At 48.3% G+C, this 27,022-nt stretch overlaps 1 protein-coding gene across 1 annotated transcript in view; it reads right to left on the bottom strand.

Annotated features, from left to right (window-relative positions):
• Positions 1 to 26,093, bottom strand: part of TMEM181 (transmembrane protein 181) — a 106,734-nt gene extending 80,641 nt beyond the window's left edge. Inside the window, 2 exon segments of the mRNA XM_011952763.1 lie at positions 25,698 to 26,035; positions 26,037 to 26,093. Coding sequence (XP_011808153.1) covers positions 25,698 to 26,035; positions 26,037 to 26,090 — 392 coding nt within the window. The 5' untranslated portion in view covers positions 26,091 to 26,093.
• Positions 26,094 to 27,022: the final 929 nt, after the last annotated feature.

The raw sequence follows: 27,022 nt of genomic DNA, 5'->3' as shown, positions 1-27,022 counted from the left end.
AGGCTAGCCCTGAGCTGGGGCTCAAGACAGAAGGAATGAGTGAATGAATGACTTAATTTACTTCTTGTCCCTACGGCAGGGAAACTGCTCATTCATTCACTCCTACTTCCGGAGTGTCCGGGCGTAAGGATGGGCCTCGGGAGTCCATGAATGCCCTGCAGTTGTCTGGAAAATGCTACGGATGTCTGCATTTTTCTAGGGAGAGGAGCTATAGCTGTATATTCATTCCCAAAGGGGCTCGTGACCCCAAAAAAGGTTAAAAGCCAGGGCAAACTTCTACCACCCCGAATGATGGCAGACCTTCCGGGCTCTTTCTGGTAGCTTCTCCCTCAAGCCGCTTCTAGACTGCAGTAGGCATAGTGTGAGAGCTTCCATCCCATGCTCTGGCCCTGGGGAAGGATGCGCTGTGGATCCTGCATCCCATAGAGCTGGAAATGGACCTGAAAGTGCAAGACCCACTCTGCCGGGCGCTGCAACAGGAGTGGGGATCCGGGGCTTCGACACAGTGTGAAGAGACCAGTGGGCCAAAAGCACTTCTCTGATTTACCATCTTGGCTCACTGTTCTCCATTTCTGTAATCAAGAATGGATGAGAACCAAGATTTAGCTATTTCTGAGATTCTCTTTGGAGCATTACTCAAAATGTCCCGTGTTCCCATGTGCTGTGGGTTTAAAGTCGGTCTGCATGAGTTAAACAAAGGACTTCCAGGCTTCCTTTGCAATGTATCCTCATTCATCCGCTAAACTGTAAACAGGCTTACTACTGGCAGAAAGGTGTGGCCATAAATAAGAAACAGTTCCTGCCCTCAGTGAAATTACAGGCAAAGAAAATTACCAACAGTAAGTTAGGTACCCTTAGCTCAGGGTGCTACAGTGAGGAAGGGTGCCTAACACGTCTTGTGGGGAGTGGAGAAGGTAGGGGAGAGAATATGCAGAGTTGGGGCTGAATCTGGAGGGTGAGATGGATATTAGAAAGAGCGGGGTAAAAAAGGGGAGATACCAAGCAAAGCCCAGTCTGAGCCAGGACACCAAGGAATAGTAACACAAAATTTAATCAGTGCTCTGAATCCTAAACCGCAACTCTTCAAGGAATAACAAGAGATTATTTCTTAAGTTCTTTTCATACACACGCAGAGGAAAGGGGTTCTCCAGCAACAAGACTGGAGAACACAAACTCGGTACCTGCAGGGACAGACTTAACAGGGACGTGGGTCACAGGAAGGGGTGAGTTGGAGGCAGCTCTATGAGCTACAGCAGGGGTCGCCAACCCCCGGGGCCTGTTAGATTACAGACGTGAGCCACCGCACCCAGCCCAAACATGCATTTTCATGTGACACCTTCTGTTAAATGTTTAGGCCTAAGGATGCCTCCCTGCTTGAGTCCTTACATAAGGAGCTGCAGCCTGGCATAGTTAACATAAAAGAGAGGACACCCTAATTGGGAGGATGCTTTTGGAACAAACAGCTCAGTCTCAGCCAATCACAGCCACTGAGCTTCTGTCCTTCAGGTGGTTAGCTGATTCAAATAAGCTAGAACACAAAGCTGTAACCAATCAAGCCGTCTCTGAGCCTCAGTTCCACTTTCTGTCCATAAATGTTGTCCAGCCACGTTGCAGTCCCGGAGTCCTTTGAACTTGTTGGTTCTGAGGGCTACCCAATTCTAGAATCATGAAGAAAAACTACTTAGGATCTTTAAATTTGCTGTCATTTTGTCTTTCGACACTTCTGATTCTAAAATATTGGAAACTAATTTGAAAAAATATCTTAAACCCTGGGAGGGACTAAACAAAGCACATTTGCTGGCTACATTTGCTAGAGGCAGCCAGTATCTACCTCCAGCCCAGAGCGGCATGAGGTGACGTGGAAATCCCTGCTCTGTGCCAGCTGCCTGGCCTCTCCTGAGGCATCTCCAGCAAGAGGAAACTCTCGCCACCCCAGGGACCACTGGCCCTCACTGTGCATCTGGCTCCAAACTACCTCCTGGCAACTCCTTCCTGTCAGATCCCGCTGGATTTGCTGTCCAGCGTCATGCAGGTCAGCAAGAGGCCTCTCCCAACACTCCTTCAAGGATGTAAGCAACCATGTGGCCCTCGGCTCCTCTTCTCCCGTCATACTCGTTTTCTCATTTATTTGCTCTTCAAACATTAATGGAGCACTCTGTGTGTGCCAGAAACAACTCTCAGCTCTGGAAACACAACATGAATAGATAGATGAGGTCCCTGCCCTTTTCTAGTCAAGAACAAACAATAACCTAAATGATTACTTCATTGGCCGGGCATGGTGGCTCACGCCTGTAATTCCAGAACTTTGGGAGGCTGAGGCGGGGATTACCTGAGCTCAGGAGTTCAAGACCATCTTGGCCAACATGGTGAAACCCGTCTCTACTAAAAATAGAAAAATTAGCTGGGCGTGGAGGCAGGTGCCTGTAATCCCAGGTACTTGGGAGGCTGAAGCAGGATAATTGCTTAAACCCAGGAGGTGGAGACTGCAGTGAGCAGAGATCACGCCACTGCACTCCAGCCTGAGCGACACAGCAAGACTCTGTCTCAAATAAATAAATAATTACTTAATTACAGCTGTGATAGAAAAGGAAATGAAAGGTGCTATGACCCATGTTATGAAAAGGGGAAAGGGACCCAAAATATTCTGGGCTCTAAGAAGCCTCCTCTATCAGCCATCTCTCACATGACCTGTTTGTTTTTGAGACAGAGTCTCGCTCTGTCACCCAGGCTAGAATGCAATGGCGCAATCTCGGCTCACTGCAGCCTCTGCCTCCCACTCAAAAGATCCTCCAGCCTCAGTCTCCCGTGTAGCTGGGACTACAGGTGTGCACTACCACACCCAGCTAATTTTGTATTTTTTTGTACAGACAAGGTTTCACTATGTTGTCCAGGCTGGTCTTGAACTCCTGGACTCAAGCAATCTGCCCGCATCAGCCTCCCAAAGTGCTGGAATTACAGGCATGAGCCACCATGCCTGGCCCATGACCTGTTTTGTTTTGTTTTGTTTTGTTTTTTAGAGACAGGGTCTCACACTGTCCCCCAAGCTGGAGTGCAGTGGCATGATCATAACCGACTGTAACCTCAAACTCCTGCACTCAAGTGGTCACCCCGCTTCAGCCTCTCAAGTAGCTGGGACTACAAGCACATGCCACCACGCCCAGCTAATTTATGTATTATATGTATATAAATTTTGTAAGGTAGAGTCTCACTATGTTGCCCTGGTTGGCCTCAAACTCCTGGACTCAAGCAATCCTCTTGCCTCGGCCTCCTCCGTGGTTGGGATTACAGGCGTGAGCCACCAAGCCCGGCCTACGTGATGCATTTTGAGATCCCTCCATATTCACTTCCAGGGCCACTGCTCTGAGCATTCTTCCGCTGCACAAGTTTCCTCCTTAAGCTCAGAATGAGCTTCATTTCAGGTAAGGTCCATAGAAGTCCAAGAATGAATTCATGTCTTGGCGGCTTCAGCCCGCTCAGCCCGTTATTCCATTCTCATGACGTATCCTCAGCTCTACATCTGAGATCATGCCATCTTGTCTTTTTTTTTTTTTTGAGACGGAGTCTCGCTCTGTCACCCAGGCTGGAGTGCAGTGGCGCGATCTAGACTCACTGCAAGCTCCGCCTCCCAGGTTCACGCCATTCTCCTACCTCAGCCTCCCGAGTAGCTGAGACTACAGGTGCCCAACACCGCGCCCGGCTAATTTTTTGTATTTTTAGTAGAGACGGGGTTTCACCGTGGTCTCGATCTCCTGACCTCGTGATCTGCCCGCCTCGGCCTCCCAAAGTACTGGGATTACAGGCGTGAGCCACCGCACCCAGCCACTCCCTGCTATTTTTCAAAGTTGATAGCAACTCAAGAGTCTCATTTGCAAATTTCTCACAGTTCTAGAGGCTAGAAGTCCAAGATCAAGGTTCTGGCTAATGAGGTTTCTGGTGAAGGCTTTCTCCTGGCATGCAATGACTTCTCACTGTGTGTTCAGTTCACACTTTCCTCAGTGTGTGTGTGCAGGGAAAGGGAGAGGGAGACAGAGTGTCTTCTTATAAGGACACTAATGCTATCAGAAGATGGCCCCACCTATAACTTCATTTAACCTTAATTACTTCCTTACTCCAAATACAGCTATACTGGGAGCAAGGGCTTCAACATATAAATCTCAGTCCATAACATCCATATATGGAAGATTTTGTAAAAAAAAAGGAAATTGATTTGCATGTTCAGTGCAGAGAGTATAGAAGAATTCAGTACCAACAACTCTAATTCTCTATTCTTCATTCCAAGGCAGGAAGATCTCACAATCCAGGCTTCCCCTCAAGCAAAGTTATAATTTGTGACAGCTCATGTTAGAGACATCTCTTGGCCTGAGGTTGTGACAGCTCCCAGATACCCATCTTCAGTTGACTCAACCTCTCTCCAAAAAGCACAGCATGAACTGAGGTGCTTCCTCTGGTGCTTAGTTCCCTCATGGAGCTACCTTCCCTAGAGCCCCTCCCTCCCATAATTTGAAGAACGGTTTGTACCTTGCTGGCCCACTTGCAGCAGGCATGGGAGCTTACTTTCCAGTGGCTCCTTTACTCCTAGGCACTGATCCTTAGAAGCAAGAGTCTTGCTCTTACTGCTTCAAATGCTTTATCATGCTCATCAAGTTTTATAACACCCACCAGGAACACAGGCATTCTTCTGCTCAGCAGTTACTGACAATATAAGGCCATTAGTTTTGCTTTCTGGTCAAAGTACTCATTCCCATTACTTATTACAGTATAACGAATGATGCTAAAATGTAGTCGGTCTATTAGTTGTCTATTGCTACATAATAAATTGCCCCCAAAACTTAGTGGCTTGAAACAACATTTGTTGTCTCACAGCCTTTGTGGGTCAGGAATCCAGTGCAGCTTAACTGGGTCCTCTGGCTCAGGATCTCTCACAAGACTGCAATCACGGTTTTGGCTGAGGCCGCAGTTATCTCAAGGCTCGACTAGGGAAGGGTCCACCACCAAACTCACACAATGTGGTCATGGGCAGGCTTCAGCACTTCATGGGCTGTTGAGATCATTCTCAATTCTTTGCCACATGAGGCTCTTTATAGGGCAGCTTACCACGTGGTAGCTTTGCTTCTTCAGAATGAGCAAATGAGAAGAGCCAGAGCGTGAGAGCAAGACAGAAGTCACAATTTTTTATAACCCAATCTCACAGATGACATCCCACCACTTTTGCTCCATTTTGTTCTTCAGAAGGAAATCAGTAGGTTCATCCCACACTCAAGAGGTGAGGTCATGCAAGGGCATGAAGACCAGGAGGTGGGGACCACCGCAAATATTTATGTCACCGACTACAATGGCTTGAAATAAGTTGATTACTTTTCATGATTCTGTGTGTTGACTGAGCTTAGTTGGGCAGTTCTTGGCTTGGGGTGTCTCTTGAGAATGCCGTCAACTGACAGCTGGGACTGTGGTTGTGTGGAGGCTCAACTGTGCTGGTGTCTAAGTCCATCCTGTGTTGCTGTAACAGAATACCTGAGGCTAGGAATCCATTACAAAAGAGGTTTATGGGGTCAGGCATAGTGGCTCACGCCTGTAATCCCAGCACTTTGGGAGGCCATGGCAAGCAGATCACAAGGTCAGGAGTTCGAGACTAGCCAGTTAGAGACCAGCCTGGCCAACATCGTGAAATCCTGTCTCTACAAAAAATACAAAAATTAGCCGGGCGTGGTGGCAGATGCCTGTAATCCCAGCTACTCAGGAGGCTGAGGCAGGAGAATTGGTTGAACCCGGAAGGTGGAGGTTGCAGTGAGCTGAGATGGTGCCACTGCACTCTAGCCTGGGTGACAGAGCAAGACTCCGTCTTGAGGAAAGAAAAAAAAAAAAAAGAGGGTTATTTGGCTCATGATTCTGGTGATTGGAAGGTTTAAGATTGGGCAGCTGCATCTTGTGAGGGCCTCAGGCTGCTTCCACTCATGGTGGAAAGTGTAAAGGGAATCAGTGTGCACAGAGATCACATGGCAAAGGATGGCAAAGGGAAGCAAGACAGAGAATCTGAGGAGGCCAGACTCTTTAACAACCTGCTTTCACAGGAACAAATACATTCCCAAGATGGCAAAAACTTACTCACCCCCATGGAGGGCACTAATCTATTCCTGGGGGATCTACCCCATGACCCAACCACCTCCCACCAGGCCCCACCTCCCAACACTGCCACATTCAGGGTCAAATTTCAACATGAGTTTTGGCAAGGACAAGTCACATCTAAACTATAGCGGCTGGACCTCCAAAAAACAATGATGTCTTCACTTGGATGTCTAGTACCTGAGCTGGAATGGCTGGAAAGCTGGGGTCTGGAGCGGCAGTTTTCCCCAATGTGGCTTTTCCAAATGGCTAGCTTGGGCTTTCTCATAGCATAGAAGTCTCAGGGTAGTGAGACTTCCACCAAAGTGGCTGATTTCTCCTAGGACAAATGTTCTAAGGCACCAAAGCAGAAGCTACAAGGCTTCTTACGACAGCCTCAGGTGTCATTCACTATCACATTTGTTGGTAAAAAAGAGAGTCAAAGCAGCCCAGATCCAAAAGGAAGGGACAAAAAAAGTGCATGAATCCTGGGAGGTGCACCACCTTTGAAGATAGGCTACTGTGAGAGTTGTCAGAATTAAAATGGAGTCACTTGTATTAAAAACAAAAAACAGGCCAGGTGCAGTGGCTCATGCCTGTAATCCCAGCACTTTGGGAGGCTGAAGAGAGCGGATCACTTGAGCCCAGGAGTTTGAGACCAGCTTGGCCAACAAAATACAAAAATTACCTGAGTGTGGTGGCAGGTGCCTGTAATACCAGCTAGTCATGAGGCTGAGGCAAGAGAATCACTTGAACCCAGGAGGCCGAGGTTACGTGAGCCAAGATGGCGTCACTGCACTCCAGCCTGGGCAACAGAGCAAGACTCCATCTCAAAAAGAATACCAAAACCAAAAAAAAAAAATCCTGACAAATAGAGCCAGAGAAGGCCATGAAGAGAAGGATTCTCATACATAAATGCTTGATAACAAAAACTGTAACAAAAGACTATAAAAATCATAACCTTGTATAAAGACCATTGAAATCTCACACTTTTGCGAGGACATATGCCCAGTAACTGCCTGTCTGTCCAGCTTCAGACTGGGCATCCCCTTTGTGAGTGATCCTTGTAGCCAAGCATAATTAACTCAAAACAATTATGTAATCCTCCCCATGTTTCCTTTAAAAACCTTCATCTTTCCATACCTCCCTGAAAAAGCACATAGTTCACTATGGCACACATATTCCCACTGCAATGCCCTATTCCTGAATAAATATCATTTCTTTTAGGGAGCCTCTTTGTTTGTTATTTAGGTTGACACAAATGTGTCAGAAGTGGAATCAGGAAAAGGATCATTATGGGAAGGAAATGATGATTCTTTTTTTTTTTTTTTTTTTTGAGACGGAATCTTGCTCTGTCGCCCAGGCTGGAGTGCAGTGGCGAGATCTCGGCTCACTGAAAGCTCCACCTCCCATGTTCACGCCATTCTCCTGCCTCAGCCTCCCGAGTAGCTGGGACTACAGGCACCGCCACCGCACCCGGCTAATTTTTTGTATTTTTAGTAGAGACGGGGTTTCATCGTGTTAGCCAGGATGGTCTCGATCTCCTGACCTCGTGATCCAGCCGCCTCGGCCTCCCAAAATGCTGGGATGACAGACGTGAGCCACCGCGCCCGGCCGGAAGTGATGATTCTTAGAAAGGGTGTGCAGTACTCGAGCCCTCTGAACTCTCTGCTGGCACAGCTTGCCTTTTTGGCCATGGCGAGTCTTCTCTCAGGTCCACACTCCCTCTTTTTGGTAGCAGCTTTTTGATATTATTCTGGATTTGTTTTGGTTATAAGGTTGCCTTAATAAAGGCTGCCTTACATCCCTACTAGGATGATAAAAGACTTTTTTGTCTTTTGTGAAGTCCTTTTTGGTAGAAAGACATGCTGACTTGAGTACTCTGGTTTCTGCAGAATTGACATTCTGTTTCTGAGCCGTGTCTTTTCTGGTTAATTTACTTTTGCTTCTTTCTAAATGTCTAATTTAATATTTTGTTTGATCTGCATGCTGAGTTAAAGCTTGTGACTCGCTGATTTTGGTTTAGTTATGTGTCTGTAAATGATTCGTCTTTTTTCCCTTGCTTGTTTCTGAAAATCTTCCAAGAGAAAAACAAACATTCTAAATGGTGGGCATATGATGGCTAGTTAAAAGTCACTATCTAAACAATGTCCAAACTCCTGACATTCGCTGACAGAATTTACAGGATTTTCTTTGCTCCTGAGAGATTAATAAAAAACAGAATGGGATTCTCAAGTCAAGTCAATGAGATTCTGTCAAGTCAGGTCTTCTGGGACTCCAGCTAGCTGTGTATTATGGCTTCTTTTCACACACATTTTTAAACTAATAGACAAATTACATCAAGAAACATTTAACTCAAATGATCTTTATCTGAATTCTCTAAAAACACCTCTGCAACGATAGAGTTAGCATGTAAAGTCTTCTAAATTCTCTATATTTTTCTGCTTACTTTAAATCTGCTCACTTTTCTACTGGAGTTGAGATAAAACTCATTGCTTACGGCATCCAGCCAAGATTTTTTAAACCAAAACCCACAACCTAGACCTAAGGATCATCTCTCTTAAGGTAAATTTAGTTTTGCCAATTGTTTAGGGTATTGGAAGTTAGTTGAAGGACTGATAGTCTAAGGAAAAAATTAGATAAATGTTTATAAAAGGCTCACAGATCAAACAAGTCAAAATCTTGAGCTCAGAGCAATAATATAAGGTGTCTCTGGCATAAAAATTGCTTTTTCTGCCACACAGGGGCCAAAAAGAAAGAGCCAAGCAAACACAGGAAACTGCTAAAATGCTTCCCTGTTCACATAAACCAAGCAAACCAGATGGGCAAACAAAAGATACATTTGTTACCAGTTCGAGGCTATTTGGAGACCTTGCTTTCCTTACACAATTCAACCAGTCCTAGCCAAAATGTAAACACTGAAAATGTAACCCTAAACTCATTTAAAACTGAAAAAAGAAAAAGAGTGGGGTAAAAGTGATTTTCTTTTTTTTTTTTTTTTTTTTGAGACGGAGTCTCGCTCTGTTGCCTGGGCTGGAGTGCAAGTGGCCGGATCTCAGCTCACTGCAAGCTCCGCCTCCTGGGTTTACGCCATTCTCCTGCCTCAGCCTCCCAAGTAGCTGGGACTACAGGTGCCCGCCACCTCGCCCGGCTATTTTTTTGTATTTTTTAGTAGAGACAGGGTTTCAGCCAGGATGGTCTCGATCTCCTGACCTCGTGATCCACCCGTCTCGGCCTCCCAAAGTGCTGGGATTACAGGCTTGAGCTAAAAGAGATTTTTAAAAACCAAACTGCTTTGTCCAAAATCTTGGTCCACCATCTTCATTACATTACCTATCAGGGCAAATAAAGTTCAGACATGTGAACAGGTGCCAGTGTTGTCAATAATACAATCTGGATCCAGCTGTCTTTTATAAACCTGTGAGTTTACATATTTTACTGTCTCATGACTAAAATTCTAAAATGAAAGCTCTAACATATTTCTGTGTGTGGATATGTTTCAGGGCATTTACACATATGTACGTGTATTAAGTTTTATATTGTGTCTTCATGGTAAGATCTAGCATGGACCCTTAAATTCTGTTCAGATTGGCTTAGATAAATGAGCATTCATATAAAATATAGTAAGTCCTCAATGTTGTGAATAGGTTGTTAGAAACTGACTTTGAGCAAAACAATGTATAATGAAACCATTTTTTTTCCTCATCAATGTTATAATGAAATAGCATTGGCCAGGTGCAGTGGCTCACAGCTGTAATCCTAGCACTTTGGGAGGCCGAGGCAGGTGGATCACCTGAGGTCAGGAGTTTGAGACCAGCCTGGCCAACATGGTGAAATCCCGTCTCTACTAAAAATACAAAAGTGGCCGGGCACGGTGGCTCACGCCTGTAATCGCAGCACTTTGGGAGGCCAAGGCGAGTGGATTGCCTGAGGTCAGGAGTTCGAGACCAGACTGACCGACATGGTGAAACCTCGTATCTACTAAAAATACAAAAATTAGTCGGGTGGTGGCGAGCACCTGTAATCCCAGTTACTCAGGCGGCTGAGGCACATTCTGGTGAGCTGAGATTGTGTCATTGCACTCCAGCCTGGGCAACAGAGCAAAACTCTATCTCAAAAAAAAATAAAAATAATGAAATAGCATTGAACAAAGTGACATTATTTAAGGACCTGCTGGATGTTGTTTCACCCAGTCACAGTTTCCAAGAACCTACTAATGACATTAAGTGCCGACTTGCTCACTGTATTAATTAACCCGACTGTGTTTTAGTTCATGTGACTTAAGTATATCTTTAATAAATAAACTAGTTTCTAAATTGTTGATAAAAATAAAAATGTCTTCACAATTGTCAACATATTAATATACTGTTGCATGGGTTTTGTGGCAGACAGTTTTATATTGGTCTTCATTAGATGTTTTCATGCATTAGGGTTTAACACAAAGATGATAAAACTATAAACCCACCCTAAAGTAAAACTTTTTGTACAATTATTTCATAAGACTAATTTAATATTGTTGGTTTAATACAAATAGCTGTATCTTCTGAGTTACTGACAAAATAACCATATATTTAAGGTTCTTAGGTGAACACCTGATATGCACAGGCTATAAAAATGGTTAACAGAGAAATAACTAAGTGATGACTGGCTTTGTCTAATATCTCAGTTTTAATAAGTAATCTAGGTATATAATTGTTAAAAATAAATTTTGTAAATATAAATGGTATACATGTTTATAAATAAGCTTTTTATGTAATTTAAAAACTTCAAGTTTTATGGTATATTAAACAATAGATATTCATTAAGTGTCTGGTTCATTTCCAAACTTTTTATTTTTATTTTTATTTTTTGGAGACAGGGACTCTCTCTGTCAGCAGGCTGGAGTGCAATGGCACCATCACGACTCATAGGCAGCTTCGACCTCTCAGGCTCAAACGCTCCTCCTGCCTCAGCCGCCCATGTAACTGGAACCACAGGCACACACCACCACACCTGGCTAATTTGAAAATTATTTTGTAGGACTAGGGTTTCACCATGTCGCCCAGGCTGGTCTCAAACTAGGCTCAGGTGATTCTCCTGCATCAGCCTCCAAAAGTGCTGGGATGACAGGCATGAGCCCCTGTGCCTGGCTGACAGTTTCTATTTCTGCCACATTTTTTCCTGAAAGCCACTTAATTTCTCTAGTTTCAAGACAGAAAAATTTTTTTTTTCATTCAGAATGGTAATTTCACTTCTTGAGGCAGAGTTTTCATTGTTTTTGGTTTTTTTTTGTTTTTTTTGGAGACAGAGTTTCGCTCTTGAGGCCCAGGCCGGAATGCAATGGTGCGATCTCAGCTCACCACAACCTCCACCTCCCAGGTTCAAACAATTCTCCTGTCTCAGGCTCCCAAGTAGCTGAGACTACAGGTACGTGCCACCCACGCCCAGCTAATTTTTGTATTTTTAGTAGAGACAGGGTTTCACCATGTTGGCCAGGATGGTCTCCATCTCTTGACCTCGTGATCTGCCCGCCTCAGCCTCCCAAAGTGCTGGAATTACAGGCATGAGCCACCGCGCCCGGCCAAAACTAGATACATTTTAAGAAACAAGTCTCAGCAGGTCTTGGTGGCTCATGCCTATGATCCCAGCACTTTGGGAAGCTGAGGTGGGCTGATCACCTGAGGTCAGGAGTTCAAGACCAGCATGACCAACGTGGTGAAACCCCATCTCTTAGCCTCACAGCCACTCCCTTCAAAGCTCCCTTGTTGCTCAAATGTGGCTGAAAGGGTTTTGACACTCCTGGCCACCATTCACGCCCTCCAACATGGGACCAGAGCAGCAACCCAAGACAGGTCCATCCAAGCACAGAGGGACATCAAAACCTAACTACAGGATGATTGATCAGCGACGCTTTTGGAGAAAGATCTTGATCAAAAGAGGGAATGGGAAAATTATCAGAATCAAAATGGAGTCACTTGTGTTAAAAAAAAAAAAAAAAAAAGAAGAAGAAGAAAAAGTCCTGACAAATAGGTTGGGGAAGGCCATGAAGAGGAGTCTTATGCATAAATGCCTGATAACAAAAACTATCACAAAAGACTCTACAAAAACCACAACGTTGCATAAAGGCCGTTACCACCTTACACACAAAAAATACTCCTGCAACACCACCTGCCCAGCCACTGCCTGTCCCACCTCAAATTGGCATCACCCTTGTTATTGATCCTTGTAGCCAAAAATAATGATCTCAAAGCAATTATGTCATCCTCTTCATTTTTCCTTTAAAAACCTTTGTCTTCCTGTACCGCCCTGACTACGCACAGAGCTTACTGTGGAATGCATATTCCCACTGCAATGCTTTGCTCCCAAATAAGTATTTTTGAAAGCTGCTCTCTGTTTGTTTTTAGGCTGACACCACCATAGTCTTGAAGTCTATAAACAACCATGTTTGCGGCCGGGCGCGGTGGCTCAAGCCTGTAATCCCAGCACTTTGGGAGGCCGAGACGGGCGGATCACAAGGTCAGGAGATCGAGACCATCCTGGCTAACACGTGAAACCGCGTCTCTACTAAAAAATACAAAAAAACTAGCCGGGCGAGGTGGCGGGCGCCTGTAGTCCCAGCTACTCCGGAGGCTGAGGCAGGAGAATGGCGTAAACCCGGGAGGCGGAGCTTGCAGTGAGCTGAGATCGCGCCACTGCACTGCACTCCAGCCTGGGCCACAGAGCGAGACTCCGTCTCAAAAAAAAAAAAAAAAAAACAACCATGTTTGCATTCTCTCCTTTCTTCATCTCCAAAGGTGAGATAATTATGCACAGAACATTCATAATCACTTGAAAGTCTACTACTATATGTTAAGAAGCGTAGGCCGGTGCGGTGGCTCATGCCTGTAATCCCAGTACTTTGGTAGGCCAAGGCGGGTGGATCACGAGGTCAGGAGTTCGAGACCAGCCTGGCCAATATGGTGAAACCCCATCTCTACTAAAAATACAAAAATTAGCCAGGCGCACCTGTAGTCCCAGCTACTCCGGAGGCTGAGGCAGAAGAATTGCTTGAACCCGGGAGGCAGAGGTTGCAGTGAGCCGTGATCACACCACTGCACTCCAGCCTGGGAGAGAGAGACTATCTCAAAAAAAGAAAAAAAGAAGTGTACACATATTCCCTCATTTTGTCCCCTTTGCCACCATTAAAGCAAATGCCCTATTTTCTGTGGCCCCTGCTGATTTCTGAAATTTACAATAACAAAGCCTGGTGAGTAGAGCAGGCCCCTCCCTGCCTCTCTGGAACAGCAAGGCCATCACTCACAAGCCCCGGGTGCTGACCAGGAAGGAGGCTCCAGCCTCCCAACACCCTTCACCTTCTCTGCCTTGGGTGGTTTTTAAGTATCACTCCCAAGCTATCAAACTGAAACATGTATTTTAATTTATTTTCAATGTTTGAGCAGCGCTTCTCCATCATCATCTCCTGCGACCTCACCATGAAAGCCTTTAAGTAAGTCCTCTTTCCAGGACCTGGCACCCAGCCTGGTAGAGAAAGACACCCAGCCCCTGTGTGTTGAACAAATGACTGCCCTGGGCTTGCTGGCTGCCTCACAATAAGACACCCATTTCCTCATTGTTTAGAGAATGAGGACACCTTCCCACGGAAGCGAGGGAAGGGAGTTGAAGGGCCAGTGAGCCAGGATTAGAGGTGGAAGCTGAGAGCGTTCCTGCCACCTGGCCAGAGCAACCGGCTGATTCTGGTTTGCCTGAGACTTTCGAAGTATAAGCACTGTCAGTCCCTCGTCCCGAAGACGCCCTCTGTCCCAGGCAAACCAGGATCGTTGGCCACCCTCCTTCTGGCCCATGTTTTTCTGTGAGTTACTGGACAAGATTATCTCAATATTTAAAGAATGTCTTAGCAGCTGGGTTCCCTCAAACACAGAACCTACAGCAACAGTTTCCATGTCAATTTTATTGAGAGTGGTACAATCCCAGGGAAAGGAGAGAGGATGGAGTCAGACAGGAGGTCAGAGAGTACATTTCAGAGGGTGCACGCGGGCCAGAGCTTCAGGACAAACACAGCTGGTTTATTTCCAAACTACTGCGTTAGGAAACAATCTGTTAGCTCTGTCTAGTCACTGTCACCCTTGGCCAAAGTCTGACCTACACATCCAGCCAAGCCCGTGGCTGCCAGTTCAGTCAGCATGGTGCAAACAAGCCCCCATGTCAAGCAGCTCTTTGGTCTGTGGGGCGGAAGGGGCAGAGGCTGGGAAGGGGCAGAGGCTGGGAACTGCTTCTCTTCATGGCCTTCACCAACCTATTTGTCAGGACTTTTTTTTTTTTTTTTTGAGACAGTTTCACTCTTGTTGCCCAGGCCAGAGTGCAATGGCACGGCATCAACTCACCGCAACCTCCGGGGCCTGCACCAGGAGGTCAGGTAGGGAGACAAGGCCAGGGGCCAGTGGCCGGGGGCAGGATGGAAGAGGGGAAGTGGATATGGCAGGACCAAGGGGGCCTGGGGGGCCTGTCAACTAGATCCAGTGCAAAGAGGTGGAGAAGGTTTGGAATCGTTGTTACAAAGTCTGGAGAAATGAGCAGCCTGGGAAAAGCTAGCAGGATTTCAGAGCTTCGTTGAGGCCCCAGCTGAGGGGGGAGACCCCGTGTCAATGGTGACTTCCAGGAGCGCCTGCCTGGTAGCACTTGCCTCCTGCTGAATGGGTGGCGAAAGCATGAGATGAGAGTATTTGTATTGATCAGAGATTGGGGGCCCCAGGACAGATGAGACAAAAAGACAGAGAAGCAAATTAGTTTAAGACAATGGGTCTCAGTATCTGCGCGTTAGAATCACTTGGGGAGCTTTAAAAATCACAGTGTTTAGGCTGAACCCCAAACCAACTGAGTCAGATCTGAAGCAGGGCTTAGGCGTCGGTATTTGTATTTATTTATTTATTTAGAGACAGGGTCTCACTGTGTTGCCCGGCTGAAGTGCAGTGGCACAGTCATGGTTCACTGCAGCCTCAAATTCCCAGGCTCAGATAATCCTCCAACGTCGGCTTCCTAAGTAGCTGGGACTACAGGCACATGCCACCTGGCCAGTTAATTTTTGTATTTTTTGTAGAGATTAGGCATCGCCATGTTGTCCAGGCTGGTATGGAACTCCTGGGCTCAAGCAATCTGCCCACCTCAGCCTCCCAAAGTGCTGAGATTATAAGCGTGAGCCACTGCACCCAGCTGGCATCAGTACTTTTTGTTTATTTGTTTGTTTGTTTTTGTTTTTGAGATGGGGTCTCACTCTGTTGACCAGTCTGGAGTATAGTGGTACAATCTCAGCTCACTGCAACCTCCACCTCCCGGGTTCAAATGATTCTCCTGCCTCAACCTCCCAAGTAGCTGGGACTACAGGAGCCCACCACCACACCTGGCTAAGTTTTGTATTTTTAGTAGAGACAGGGTTTCACCATATTGGCCAGGCTGGTCTCCAACTCCTGACCTTGTGATCCACCCACCTTGGCCTCCCAAAGTGCTGGGATTACAGGTGTGAGCCACTGCACCCGGCCAGCATCAGTATTTTTAAAGCTCCCTAAAGGATTCCAAATGTACAGCAAATTTGATAACCCACGGTTTAGGGCGTGGCAAGAGAGATCTAGAAGACGAACCCATGGAATCCATGCGACATCAGCACCTTCCTGGGGTTCCGTTTCAGCGCCGGCTCCCCCCCGGGGTTCCGTTTCAGTGCCGGCTCCCCCCTGGGGTTCGGTTGCATTTTTGCCCTTTGGTCTGTGAGCGATCCCTGTATTCTCGTAATAAGTTTACCCTTTTTGGCTGAGACTAATATTTGCAACCAACAGTCTTAAATGCCGTAGTGCCATATCTTTATAAAGTGACTGTCAATGCCTCTAGCTGTCCCTGACATAGCTGCCAATGATGAGAACTACAGCAAAGTTCTAAATGTTCTCATTCCTACTGCAGCCTGAGGGAAGGGTATTTGGTTTTGCATTTCCCCTTGCAGAAGTTGAGAACAGTCTCCACTGGAAGAACGAGGGTTCTGGAGCTCCCAGCTTGTCACCACCAGGCAGGAGCATGCTTGCCCTTTCCAGATGGAGTAGGAAGTAATCTTTGTCGGCCTGTTCCCCGAAGAGCATGGGTTTACAAATCAGAAACACTGCCCCGGTCATGCCAGATAGATAAGCCAGGGAAGCTGGTCATTATCTTCACTTAGGAACAAAACTCTGTCTTTAAGTCCTGACAAGACTTAAACTGAACGTCAACAGTAAACAACCAAGATTACTTTGCTGGCTGTACTCTGCCATTAACAAACACAGCACAGAGAGCACTTTCCTAGGCATGTGGGTATATTTAAAAGAATGGGAAGCCAGAGCCCCTGCTATTCAGGAGGCTGAGGTGGAAGAGTAAGAATCACTTAAGCCCAGAAGTTCCAGGCTGTAGTGCACCATGACTGCACTATGAGGAGCCACTGCACTCCAACCTGGGCAACATAGTGAGACCCCATCTCTAAAAAAACAAGGCAACAACCACCAAAAAAACTTAAAAAAGAATGGAAAGAGTGCAGCCGTGCCCCCTTACGTCACGTTTCCAAGTTCTGTTCGTTTCCTTCACTCCCCAGGAGACAGAAAAGGCAGGACAACGCCCACCCGCCATGTGCCCCTGCATCCCATAGCAGCTGGAAAAGCGGGCGGCGTTGCTCACGACGTGCCTGTCTCACGCCTTCAGAGCTCTGCTCCCAGAGGCGGGCAATCAGCCCTTTGCTCAAACTGCTTCCTACATAGCAAAACCAGGGCTGCTCCAGCGAGACCCGTCATTTGCCACAACTTTCCAAGTCAGGACAAGGCCGGGGAGGCCAGTCCCGGGCACATGATGAGTCTATGCAGCTGTGGATCCCAGGGTCACAAATAAATCCTCTGCTATGGCCTTGAACACGCAGAACAATGGGACCTTGTCCTGATTTCCTAAGTATGGCATAAACCTCACAACTCCAGGAAACATGGGGTAAGGAAGAAAGGGGCATGTAGCGGGAACGCTGGTGCAGAAACGTTCGGAGTAGGCATAGCAGTGCCCTGCAGCCCACGGCTGAGCAAGCCGCAGGGGAACGGGACCTGCAGAGCTGCCTGGCCCCTGAGCGGTGGGCAGCAGCCTCTCCCTGTGCGGCTCTAAGGTGCCAGCTTTCTAAACCGTCACTCCTGGGGCGTTTTCCTTTTAGGGTAGTCTTGCCAGGGCATTTTCACGTTGAAATGCATGCTATTTCTTCAATTGCTTGTTTAGATGACATTTAGAGTAATTTAATTTTTTTAAGTTATGGAAGCATGTATGACGATTTCAAGGAATTTCATTTCAGGATAGGAAAAGAGGGACTACAATATAGTTGCTGTTATAAAAAGAGCAGGAGGGAGTTCTCCTTTGAGAAGCACAGCCCTGAGGCCATGGGCAGGCCTTACAAGGAGCTGTCCACTGAGTGGGGAGGGGCGATGAGGACTGAGCCAAGGAGAGCAAGAGAATCAGCCAGCTGGAAGGAAGGCGGGAAGACCAAGACCCCAGAGCGCAAGAGCTCAGGGGTTTGCCCCGAGGCTCACGGAAGGGAATGCCATTGAGGCTGAAGAAATTGGGGAAATCAGCGTCCCGTCCCCTTTCTGCACTGTTCAGCTGGGTGTCAGCGGCCTTCTGCCCGCTACCTGACCGTGATACCCCAGCGTACACACACTACCCCAGCAGACGGCTCATCTGAGTCTCCAACCCTGCCTCACCCAGCCTGGCTTAACCTGGAGTGGCTCCTTGTGTCCTGATCCACCTTTAGGGTGGCCAACCATCCTAATTGTTCCGGGACCGAGGGGTTTCCTGGAACCCTAGACTTTCAAGCCAGGATGCACTGAGCACCGTATCTCCGACCGAACACCTCCTGAGCTAGGCCGGAGCCTGTTTCCTCTGCCTTCATTGCATACTCTCTCTCATCCCAACACACACACACACACACACACACACACACACACACACACACACACCCTCCCCAATTTGCACCTGAGAAACCTCAGGCAACTCAGGTGACACAGTGAAGATTTCAGACACCTCTGCTGGGAAGACAGAGCCACCCTGATCCAGACACAGCTGCACTATGAGTCTGCTGTCTCCGTTTTAGAGCCAGGAGGGATCCGAGATCATCCTATAAGATGGCAGACCCTATTTCCAATAAGCACAGCGGCCGATCCAAGCCAGGACCCAGCCAGTCCTCCTGACTCTTGTTCCTCAAATACTCAGCTGCTATGTTTAGAAAATACCGGCAGAGAGAAGCCAAAATCCACAGTCCTGTATCAACACATGAGCTGTTCTTTTCAAGGAAAGCCCGTTAATGGCGTGGCTTCTGTCCCCAAAAAGATGCTGAAGTCCTAATACCCTGTGCCTGTGAACGTGGCCTGATTTGCTAAGGCCTTGGCAGACCAGCAAGCTAAAATAAGGTCATTAGGGTGGGCCCTAAATCCAGTGTGACTGATGTCCTTATAAAAAGGGGAGATTCTGACACAAACACACATAGAAGGAAGACGATGTAAAGACACAGGGAGATGACAGACATCTACAAGCCAAGCCTGAAGCTACCAGAAGGCGGAGAAAAGGCCTGGGACAGAATGTCCCTCAGGAGGAGCCAATCCTGCCGACACCTGGATTTCGGACTCCGGGCCTCAGAACTGGGGAACGACACATCCCTGCTGCTGGAGCCCGCAGGCTGTGCTGTTTTCTTACCGCAGTCCCAGAAGGCGGCCCCAGAGCCCCAGCTTCCGTATCTGGGGAACAAGGCCCACTTCAAGCTTCAGGTGTCCCACCAGCCTTGAGGCCTGTTCTCCTCTGGCAAAGGATGGTCTTTCAGTTGCCACAGCTGAGTCATCGCTGCAGCCGGATGATGACCAGGAAGAACAGATGGGATGCTTATACCTGCTCTGCTATCCAGGAAATTAGTATCCTTATTTTTTTCCTCTCAATTCAGAGTGAGATGTGGCTTAAATAAACATATTCTGAGGCCAGGCACGGTGGCTCACGCCTGTAATCCCAGCACTTTGGCAGGCTGAGGGAAGTGGGCCACGAGGTCAGGAGATCGAGACTATCCTGGCTAACGCGGTGAAACCTCATCTCTACTAAAAATACAAAAAATTAGCCGGGTGTGGTAGAATGCGCCTGTAGTCCCAGCTACTTGGGAGGCTGAAGCAGGAGAATCATTTGAACATGGGAGGCGGAGGTTGCAGTGAGCTGAGATCACGCCACTGCCCTCCAGCCTGAGTGACAGAGGGAGACTCCGTCTCAAAAAAAAAAAAAAAAAAAACACTCTGGAGGCTGAGGCAGGCGGATCCCAAGGTCAGCAGTTCGAGACCAGCCTGGCCAACCTGGTGAAACCCCTTCTCTACTAAAAACACAAAAATTATTCAGGCATGGTGGTCCACGCGTGTAGTCCCAGCTACTCAGGAGGCTGAGGCATAAGAATTGCTTGAATCCGGGAGGCGCAGGTTGTAGTGAGCCGAGATCGTGTCACTGCACTCTAGCCTGGGCAACAGAGCAAGACTCTGTCTCAAAAACAAACAAACAACAGAAAAAACCCATACTCTGCTGTATGGACAACAGCCACGCCTACCCCAAGGTTCACAAAGAAATAATTAAGCCTGGGTAACCACCAGGAAGAGAGCTGATAAATGCATACGATACAGACTTTGATACAGGGTTTGATACAGGGTTTGAATTCTGGTTCTAAAATGCAACCTCGGACAAATTACTTGGTCTGGCTAGACTTCATTTTCCTCTGAGGGTTACTGGGAAGATTATATAAGATGATGCATGTAAACACTTGGTCCAGAACCCAGTACACAGTAAGGACTCAGTAAGAGAGTAACAGTATCTGACAAAATACAATTCGAGAGATGTCCATTATAGACATAAATATGCCCAATACTATATGTGAGATTCAGAATGTTAGCCTCTGGCTATGTGATTAAAAGAATATCTAGACTGGGTGCAGTGGCTCACGACTGTAATCCCTGCAATTTGAGAGGTCAAGGCGGGTGGATCACTTGAGGTCAGGAGTTCGAGACCAGCCTGGGCATCACGGTGAAGCCCTGTCTCTACTAAAAAAAACAAAAATTAGCCAGGCATAGTGGCGCATGCCTGTAATCTCAGCTACTTGGGAGGCTGAGCCAGGAGAATCGCTTGAACCCGGGAGGCGTAGGTTGCAGTGAGCTGAGATCAGGTCACTGCACTCCAGCCTAGGTGACAGAGCAAGACTCTATTTCAAAAAAAAAAGATAAAATCCCAGTCTCATCAGGGACACTCACTGTCTCCTCCCACCAAAAAAAGAAACAAAAGATAGAGACAGTTGTCAGTCAATAGTTACACTGAGGTGTATCCAGTAATTTGAAAACAAGGAGAAAAAATGAGGTCCTCTGAAATGCTTACATCAAAATCAGTACAGATGTGTCAGGAAATGACGCTGGCCTTAAACAGAAAACATGGCTCCCAGACCTTTCAACCTGAATGTAACCTGATCAAAGGTGTCAAAGCAGAAAGGAAGGTGGGCCAGCCTGGAGGCGTGGAAACGGAGCACGAGCCAAGGTGAGCTGACAGTGGTCACTGAGCTTTGTGTGGGGAGAGGGAGACGTGGCACCTGGCTGCCAGTACTGCCGCCCATTGGAAAATCCAGCAGAGGAGGAAATGGGTGCCTCAGGGTGTCTCCCGCTGCTCTAAGATAATTCTTTTGGTTTTTTGTTTTTTTGTTTTTTGAGATGGGAGTCTCGCTCTTGTCGCCCAGGCTGCAGTGCAGTGGCGCAATCTCGGCTCACTGCAACCTCCACCTCCCTGGTTCAAGCAATTCTCCTGCCTCAGGCTCCTGAGTAACTGGGATTACAGGCGCCTGCCATCAAACCCGGCTAATTTTTGTATTTTTAGTAGAGATGGGGTTTCGCCATGTTGGCCAGACTGGTCTCAAACTCCTGATCTCAAGTGATCCGCCCCCGTCAACCTCCCAAAGTGCTAGCATTACAGGTGTGAGCCACCGCGCCCAGCCTGCTCTGAGAGATTTCACTCACCCCTCATGGCTCTCCATCCTGGCAGAGATCCAGCCCAAACCAATTACATCCGAATCCTCAAGGGTGGGGCCTGGACATCTGTGTTTTTAAAAGCTCCCTCACATCCTTGAGCTCAGGAGTTCAAAACCAGCCTGGGCAACATAGTGAGACCTCATCTCTACGAAAAAATTCAAATGAACAAAAAAATTAGTTGGGTATGGTGGCACATGCCTGTAGTACCAGCTACTTGGGAGGCTGCGGGGGAGGAGTTGAGGAGGTCAAGGCTGCAGTGAGCCATGATCACACCACTGCACTCCAGCCTTGGTGACGGGGTGAGACTCTCTCCCCCACTCCCCCCCCAAAAAAAAAAAAAAAAGAAATAGCTCCTTGAGATGATTCTGCAGCCAGTACTGAGAATCCTGATCTTATCAATTCCCTTGGGGTTCAAGTGATTCTCATGCCTCAGCCTCCCAAGTAACTGGGATCACAGGCATGCACCACCACACCCAGCTAAGTTTTGTATTTTCAGTAGAGATGAGCTTTCACTACGTTGCTCAGGCTGGTCTCGAACTCCTGGGCTCAAGTGATCTGCCCGCCTTGGCCTCCCAAAGTGCTGGGATTATAGGCACGAGCCACCGCGCCCGGCTGCCTTTGTCCGTTCTACTGTTTTTTAGTATCTGGCTACTTTCCAGTTTAGGAGTATTACAACTTGTGTTGTTATGAACACTTTTTAGTACATGTCTTCTGACGGCCCATGAATACATTTCTGCCGGGCATATCACCGACAGAAAATGCTGGGCCTAAGGAAATGTGTGTGTTCAACTTTAGTAGCTGTTGCCAAGTGGTTTTCCATAATGATTATAGCAATTTACCCTCCCATCTGCAGTGCGTGAACATTCCATGTCCTTGTTACCACTTTGGTGGGGTGTAGAGGAGAGTCAAGGAGTTTTCCGTAGACTTCAAGTTATTCTTTTTCTTTTACAGACAGCCATAGAAAGCCAGCCAGTTTCCCCCATGAATGTGAATGAGAAGCAATAGCCCAGATGATTATTAGCAGCCAATTGCTATCAAGTTAAAATGAAAGAACTCGATTACATCAATAGGTTGCTGGATCAGCAACCCAATCCTTAGTTTCCTTTTGTTTAGACTGGTTCGCTGTGGTTTTTCTGTTATGTGTATCTGAAAACATCTTTAGTGCTCTCTTCATAAAGTGTTTGAGTCTTATGAAAATCCTTGTGAAGAGAGTTTCTTTATCCTGATGTGGAAATGGATTGGCCAATGAAATGCAATTAATTCCCCCCAAGGTAGGGGAGTTAGCAAAGGGTAAAACTGGGGCTAGAACCAGGATTTCAGATCCCTGGCCTACTGTTTTACCACCTTCCCTCTCCTGACAGGCAGTACAACTATCATCTCTCATTTTGTGAAAATGGCCATGAGTCCTTTGATCACATAGCTGCAGCTCTTCACTGATGCCAAATTATGTAGCAAATATGCAAACAGCCATGCTGGTGAACAGAGGGGCCAATCATATTCTGTAAACGGAGCTTTAGCAGCTGTGTTCTTTGCTTCGCCCTGTTATGAGAAAACTGCCAACCACGTGAGGTGAGTCCCTGGTCCTCCAGGGAAAAGAGCTGGTGCGTTTTACTCATAAATCACCAATAAGGAAATGAAGACAGTGAGAAGAGAAGGAACCAAAATCGTAGTAGTAATTTCACCTTCCAGCTAGACAGATGCAGGAGCTGTAACTAGCAGCTTCCCAACTTAGAAACCCAACAGTATTTCACCTAGTTTTGTACAGCGACAATCCATTGATATAAAAAATTCAATGGAGCTACTGAAGATAGTTCAGTGATCTAAAACATCTTCTCACTAAAAACAGACTTTGTGATTCAGCCTAACTGCCCTGTCTATACAAAATACTGTAAAGTACTCTGCAGTCAACCTGGGCTCACGGTGGGGGTGCAGAATCCATCACTGATCACTTCCAACCGCTGTCAATCTGTCTTCAAGCTCCAACTCAGCTAAGGAAGTGTCTCCTGGAGCAGACTCAAATGCTTGCTCTAGTACAGGCAGCCAAATTGCTGATGTCACTTGTCCCGTGTAAAATCCTCTAGTGGCTTCACACTGCAATCCCAGTGAAATCCACATTCCTTAGTCTGATCTTCAAAGCACTTCAGGGCCTGGCCCTGCCTCTCTCTCTGACTACAGTGCTCCAGGCTCACTGGTCTTCCGTCTGTGCCTTGAATATTTCATGTTTTTATGGCCTCAGGGACTTTGCAATCCTCTTTCCTCTTCTGGGACTTTCCTCCCTGCCTCCTTGTCTGGTTAGCTCCTCATTTTCCAGTTCTCAGACAAATGTCACCTTCAAGATGAGTCTCACCTGACTACCTTCTGTGTGGCAGCACCCTGTCACTCTCTCATGTCACTTGGTTTATTATCTGTAAGCCCCAGGACAGCAGAGACCCTGTCTTGCTCACCGCTGTATTCACAACGCCTAGACCAACCAACAGGAGGAACATAAAAGATGCTCAGTAACTACCAGGTGAATAAATTGGTCAATGAATAAAGATGGAGATTAACCACTGGGGTGTGTTCTCTTCTCTGCTATTTTCATAGCGATCATTCCACTTTCACTTAGCTCTGTTGCCAAAGAAATATTCCCAGGAAAAGAAAATACAGAAAAAAAAAAAAAAAAAAAGGCCAGGCACAGTGGCTCATGCCTGTAATCTCAATACTTTGGGAGGCCAAGTATTGATGCTCCCAAGTGGGAGCATCACTTGAGCCCAGGAGTTTCAGACCAGCCTGGGCAATACAGGGAGATTCCATCTCTACAAAAAATACAAATATTAGGTGATGGGGCACGGGCCTGCAGTCCTAGCTACTCGGGAGGCTGAGGTAGAAGGACTGCTTGAGTCAGGGAGGTGGAGGATGTAGTGAGCCAAGATTGCACCACTGCACTCCAGCCTGGGCGACAGGGCAAGACCCTGTCTCAATAAATAAATAAATAGAAAAAAAAAAGAGTAGGGGGTGGGGGGCGGGGGAGTAGTAGAAAAGGAGATTGGAAATAATCTTATTTAACAAGTAGGAGGCCGGGCGCGGTGGCTCACGCCTGTAATCCCAGCACTTTGGGAGGCCGAGACGGGCGGATCACGAGGTGAGGAGATCGAGACCATCCTGGCTAACACGGTGAAACCCCATCTCTACTAAAAATACAAAAATTAGCCGGGCGCAGTGGCGGGCGCCTGTAGTCCCAGCTACATGGAAGGCTGAGGCAGGAGAATGGCGTGAACCTGGGAGGCGGAGCTTGCAGTGAGTGGAGATCGCACCACTGCACTCCAGCCTGGGCAACAGAGCGAGACTCCGTCTCAAAAAAAAAAAAAAAGTATGATATGAAACTGTAGGTTCTTTTCCCATACCCTCAGGTCTCCCAGGAGGCTGCATTAGACAGATTTCCAGGCTCGCCCAAAAGCTGTATCACATGATTTTTTACATTTTTTAAAAATAGGCATTTTCACTCAGTAACCATGACCCCGGTCCCTCTGCGTTGCTGATTAGCCGTGGGAAGGCATTAGGTTTTCGAACAGATGTGAGGATAAGTGTGACATACCTTTTTCTGAGCATGTACCCATGATTATTAGCACAAGATGGGTCTTACAAAAATGACGACCACCCGTTCCCCATAGCAGTGCGATATCCTCGCCATCCTTAGCACAGAGTGAGTAAATCATGATTAAACCTCAGCTTTCCGAGACCTTCTGATTCAGGCTTCCCATTTAACAGATGAGGAAGGTTGAGATGTGGGGTGAGGGAGCTTTCTACCCACTCGCGATAGGGTCCTGTCACGACACCGCCGAGCCTTTGGATACATCGGCCGTTGGCGGCGAACAGAGGTTCCTTCCCCTCCGAACTGCAGAGCTCGGAGAGTAAGGAGGGGGTGCCGGCGCCAGGGTCTGCAGCCCCCACCGCTCTCCCCTAGGCCGCAGGAGAGGGAGACAGAGATGAACGCAAACAAGTTCCACACAGCGGCTCCCAGGCGCGGTGTCCCCGCAGGGCGCCCCGCCACGCCCGTCCGCCCCCAGCCCTCGGCGGCGCCCCAGCCACGGAGGCGTCCTGCGAAGCCCTGGGGCTTGGGGCGCTCAGAGCTGCGGCCAAGACCCTCCTCCTGACGCCGGAGCGCGCGCGGTCGCCTCCCTAGACTCCGCTGCGTGAGGCCCGAGCGGGGTGGCGGGGCGGGCGCAGGGGGAGAACGACGCGGGGCGCGGGGAGGAGCCAGAACCCGCAGCTCCTTTACGGGGTTGGCGGGAGCCTAGGCTCGGGTTTGAGCTGAAGGGAAATCGGCCCTTCGCCCGGGGGCGCGGGGCTGCCCTAGATCCAGGAACCTGCGCGCCGCTGCCAGCACCCCTGCTCCCCGTCCCCTTCCGGGTCCCTCCCAGATCCCCAGTCCGACCCCGTCCCCATCCTTACGCTCCGCGCCAGGCGGGCGGAGGCGGCCGAGGGCGGGACCAGGCCAAGCCTCGGGCGCCGCCAGGGTCCGGGAGGGGACTGCGGCCCGGAAGCCTCCGGCCGCCCCGCAGCTGCCCGCGCCGCGCCCACCTGTAGTAGCGGTCATCCTTGAAGGGCGTGAGGTCCTCCTTGAGCTCACGGTACGCCTCCCGCAGCCGTCGGCACAGGTGCTTGAGCTCGCTGCAGAGCGGGGGCTCAAAGGCAGGGTACTCGGCGTCCATGTTGCGCAGCCTCCCGGGCCCCGGCCCCGCCGCTCCGCCCTTTGTGTCGCCGCCTGCGCCCCCTCTCTCCTCCAAGCACCGGGGATCGGGCTGCCGGCGCGCTGGGCGGGACCGAGGAGGAGGAGCAGGTGCTGGAGAGGTGGGGAGGGGGCGCGCAGGAAGCGGACCCGGTGCGCTCAGGGCGCCGCCGCGAGCACGCGAGGAGCCGGGCCGGCCCCCGCCCCGAGGAGGGGGCCTGAGTGGGGGAGGGGGCCGCGCCCATCCGCCTCCGCGCCCATCCGCCGCCGCCCCGGGAGAGGCAGAAGGCGGGGGAGGAAGTGCAACACAAGGTCGTCTGCCGCCCAGGACAAAAATCTCAGTGCCGCCCTCGCCAGTGGCAGCGCTGGGAAGGGAAGACACTGGAGGTGGGAGCACGAAGGAAAATGGGGCTTGGGGGCCGGACTGAGAGCCCTTTCCTGCTGGGAAAGGGCTACCGCGTTCAGCACCGCGGACAGCTCCCGGGGGCGACTTCTGGCTTCTCGGGCTCCACTTGGCCTAATGCAGTTTAACATTTAAAACTAAGACCATTAGGGTTGTAGTCATAATAAATATTTTTTAATGAAGCGTGTCCAAGTGAGGTGCCTCTTCCCACTTGTACTAAAACCATCAAAAAAAAAAAAAGTCTAGGCAGAGGAGTTTCTCACCCTCTACAAGCTCAACACTAGTGTGCAAACTACAGAGTTAACAAATTAACACGTCTTCTACGGAATGGCTTCTCCAAAGCGTAGTGTGATCTCTTGTGAATTTTTCCAGTAATACGTGGAGAAACAGCCTTTCCAGACGATGTTAGTGCATTTCCATCTGAATCCAGGGCAGGTTTCCACGCAAGATTGATCCTGCCTGCACTGCGGGAAACCTCTTACTTTTAGGGACAAAACCTACACAATTGAACCTAAATAATTGTGAAATATCGATCCCAGGAATCTGTATTTGTCCAAACTCCACAGGCAAGTCTAATGACCACTCAGGTGCCAGCGGTCTCAGCATTCCCATGTTTCCTGCTGTCTGTGCCTACTCTGTCACTCCACCCGCTCTTCCTCGCTCTGTATTTTTATTTCTTTTCTCCCTTTACATTTTGGAACAGCTTTTGTATGCTAGCCAGGCTCCCCTATCAGGGCTTGCATATCTTCCCATAACTGCTGATCATATTGCACT

The sequence above is a fragment of the Colobus angolensis genome, unplaced genomic scaffold (genome assembly GCF_000951035.1).
Source record: "Colobus angolensis palliatus isolate OR3802 unplaced genomic scaffold, Cang.pa_1.0 Scaffold35, whole genome shotgun sequence".
Classification (NCBI taxonomy): Eukaryota; Metazoa; Chordata; class Mammalia; order Primates; family Cercopithecidae; genus Colobus; species Colobus angolensis.
This window is presented reverse-complemented; position numbering and strand designations above follow the sequence as displayed.